The following is a 4078-nucleotide window of genomic DNA, read 5'->3' as shown; positions in this document are numbered from 1 at the left end:
AAAGAAATAGAGATTTTTTTTGTATGGTTGATTATTTAAGCCCAACTAGAAGCTAAGATCAGAGCAGTTTTGAAGTAACGATAAGATTGTTTGTATGTGATATATAGATTACGATGCGGGCTTGATCGAGAAAAAATCACTAATATTTTCTATTAGATTAGATTGTTTTCCTAACATCCCCTTGAGGTGCTGCCCTTTCTCTGTGAAAGAAATCACTAATGCTTTTTATGTGTCGATGTTGTGGATTTATACAGGCATGGACAAATAATAGTTTGACATCTGCTGAACACAGAGTAGTACCAACAGGAGACAAAGATAGATTATCTATTCAATTATTTTCCATACCACATCCAGATTATACTGTGAAGGACCCCAAAAGAATTAGTGGATGAAGACCACCCTTTACTCTTCAAGCCTTTTAACTTGCTTGAATTTCATAAATAAACTATGTCAGGTGATAAAAATGGAATTAATCTCAAGAATTATTGTGGTCTTTAAAATTTTTGTAGGGTATGAAAATTTATATATGTGTATTTTCTTTATGAATAAAATGTATCGTATGTATGGGTGGTTGAAAATTTATATTTGAATGGTTATTGCATATGATTACATAACGTATTGTATTGTGTTGCGTTGTATTGTAATGTATTGTACTGTATTATTTTTATTAAAAAATATATGTGTTATACCCAGAGGCGAATTCAGGATTTTAAGAAAACGGGTGCACCATTGCTTTAAAGATACTATCAAAAAATTTATAATAACAATAACTAAGCGAGCAATACATAAAAATTACATTACCACCGAATTGGGGCTGCCTGGGATCGAACCTGCGACCTGTGAGTTGAAATCTTGCAGTGGTACCAGTGAACCATCCAGCCATTTTGAGAACGGGTTCAACAAGTTTTAATTTAATATATTCTTTAATAATTATAGAAGTAATATATCGAGTTTAGTCGGATGACCACGGGTTCGGGTGACCCAAAATTAGTACATAAATTCGCCCCTGGTTATACCCCATTTTAACTCGAGATCCAAATGGCGTACAACATATTGGTGATTTCCAAATTAATTAACTTAAGAAGTCGCCACCTAATTAATTATGGTGAATTAGGACACCTAAATATTTAACTAGCTAATAATAAAATGACTTCAATTAAATGGTCTACTTAACTTGCATGATTCTAGGTAAGGGTTCTAGTTATCCTAAAGGGAAGGGGTAAAACATCCTTTAAGATCCGTAAAAAAAACAGTTAACCGACCAAACTTAGGTTAATTAATTTTAAAATAATGATATGAGTGCTAAAGATTAAGTGATTGAATAATCAAATTGGAAACATTTTTTTAATTGTGAAAGCTCTTTTGTAATTGTAATAGAATGATAAAGATTTAAGAAAAAGTAACTCGTCTTGGTGAATTTAGACAAATTTAGTAATCCAATGGCTAAAAGAAAGGTAATTAAAAAAAAGGTATTTGCTTTCATTTATTGACAAAGTGTTTCCTTTAGAAAAGTATATATTTTTTTTTTAGAAAGATAGGAGTTTAGAACTTTTTTTTTTTTAAAAAAAATACACTATCAAGTTTGAACAAAACTTTATAAATTAGTGAGTTTAAAGTGGTGCAAAAGATGTGTTTAAAAAAAAGTTTGTCAAATGAAGTTCATAAAAGCTAAAGTAACTATAAAGGTTTGTTTCTAACTAAAGGTATCCAAACTCAAACATCTATGTTAAGTCAACTATTATGAATCCAAACTAGAAATATCTAAATCACACAAGCAAGGATAACATGTAAAGAAAATCGCGTAAACAAATAATGCGAAAATGTGAGTAGCCATAAGTGACTCCAAGATAGGACCACTTGCTTTGCTTGCAATTTTGAATGGTCAAAGAGGTAGTGAAGACTCCATGTGCGGGTGTGAGGATAATGTTAAGTCTATGAGACTTGATTTTGCGAGAGTCCTTAATTGGGACTCCATTTTTGTTCCAAAGAATTCATGCAAATAAAGAGAAGATAAAATGAATTAGTAAGGCCTTCGACTTTAAGCGATATTATAGTACTAATTAAGTAACATTATACATCAAATATAATACTTAACATATAAAGCGTGCTAATGCCGAACGGAAAACTCAAACTAAGATATTAAGGCATTTTTAAGTAGCCCTTACGAAACACTTGGAAGAAAATCAAAACATCCAACTGTACTAATTAATGAATTAAGCAAAAGAATTTAAAATCTATATTTTGTGCACATAGAGATAATATAGGAATCTTAGATAACATGCCAAGGATCATGATATTTCTTACTCTAACAAAAATAAATAAATAAAATAAATACATAAAGAAAATTAAAAATAACCTGCATATCATTTCTAAAAATAATCAGCAACAAATATCAACTCTTTTTAGCATATTTTTAAAGTAAGAAAAACACAGGCTAGAAAATTTTATCATACAAAAGATGTCAGAGGGACATTAACTAACAAGAAAACTGATTTCAAGTAATATTATCAAGTTGTCTAATACGCCAAAAAAAATCTCGAAAATAATTCATTGCCATTATGACTAAACTAAGTAGAATTATTTGCAAAAACATGATTTATCTTTCTAATAAGATATGAAATCAACCCATTAATATTAACTATAAGGAGATTATCATTATCTAAAGAGATATGACATCAAACAAGATTTGAGATTTCAATATACCATTACTTACAATTTGAAAAGAAACACATACATAATACATACATGTCTGCTAAAAGGAAATATAACATGAAATAAGCTTAACAAAAATTCATATCATGAAAGAGGGAAGACTTTCGATTATTACGAGTCTTGAACTAAACCGAAACACATATGAAACGTTATTCTTATTATAGCTAAAATGAGCAGGGATTACTACGACATATGTAGCATTTTAATATAGTAACAAAGAAAACAGAGAGAACAGGGAGTGAATTTACCTGCTATAGGGCAGTGAACGGGGCTGCTGCGATCAAGTGTCTATATTCGAACAATGACGAACCCGAACAAGTTTGAGAATAGAATTTCCGGCGAGATCGAAAGAGAGTATAAAAGATATTTTTTATGGAAAAAATGCAGTGGTTCAAGCTCTGTCCATGGCTGAGAATGATGAATCTTCTATCCGGAAGTGGAAAAAGCGTGATTAGCATTGTTTCGGAGAGAGTACCGTTGCCTGGATAGGTCAGATTGATTAGCTTTAAGTTTGGGCTGAATGTTAAGAGCAAATTTGGGCTTCTCAGGTAGGTTTTGGGCTTTAACTAATACAACATTTATTATAAGATGACAATTACTAGTTTATAAAAGAAAAATATATTACGACTTTACGCTAATATAAAATATAGATACAAGAAAATGGATTTATACTTAATTTAATAAATACAAATTTGAAATAAAATGACGACAATCGACTATTTAAGAAAAGACGTGTAAAAGTGATAATAATCATATCGATAATAAAACCTATAATTTTAGTAGATAAATAGGTGTAATATTAAAAATAGTTGTGAAAAAGATAATTTGACATGTTATCAAATTAGAAGCTCGAAAACAATAAATTAGAAGAAAGAAGGGTCAAAATTGGGTGTCAACAATATGAGTGGTTTTATATATTTTGAATTTATGTTTCGATGGTTAGTAATGCATATGATTTCATAATATATTGTATTATATTGTGTTGTGTTGTATTATATTATATCGTTTTGATGATACAATTGTAACACCTTAGAACTTATCAGACTAGAACAACAGAAAAATAGGTGAACCACGACAGGGTTCACGGACTGTGAAAGGAACCACGGTCCATCGACCTTTCCCTGGTTCACACCCACCAAGAAATGGTGGACCACGGGACCCTTCACAGGCTGTGGACCACCCCACGAGCCGTGGGGAGGCTCATGAAAGTCAGGCAATGTCATCAGGGCTAAGGGGTCACGGGACGTGGTCCCAATGACGGGCTGTGGAGGGGTCTGTCATCCAGGACCAGTAGACCCCATCCCCAAATGGAGAACCACTGTGACTTTCACGGTCCGTGGTCCTCTACACGGTCTGTGAAGTGGAC

General features: G+C 32.0%; 1 protein-coding gene across 1 annotated transcript in view; it reads left to right on the top strand.

The window, feature by feature from the left end:
- LOC102597329 (probable 2-oxoglutarate-dependent dioxygenase AOP1.2) overlaps window positions 1–618 on the top strand; it is a 3542-nt gene extending 2924 nt beyond the window's left edge. Inside the window, exon 2 of the mRNA XM_006354152.2 lies at window positions 255–618. Coding sequence (XP_006354214.1) covers window positions 255–276 — 22 coding nt within the window. The 3' untranslated portion in view covers window positions 277–618. The remainder of the gene's footprint in view (window positions 1–254) is intronic.
- Window positions 619–4078: the final 3460 nt, after the last annotated feature.

This window comes from Solanum tuberosum, unplaced genomic scaffold (assembly GCF_000226075.1).
Source record: "Solanum tuberosum cultivar DM 1-3 516 R44 unplaced genomic scaffold, SolTub_3.0 scf00172, whole genome shotgun sequence".
NCBI classification, from domain to species: Eukaryota; Viridiplantae; Streptophyta; class Magnoliopsida; order Solanales; family Solanaceae; genus Solanum; species Solanum tuberosum.
Note: the sequence above shows the minus strand (reverse complement) of the source record. Positions and strands in the feature narration are given on the sequence as shown.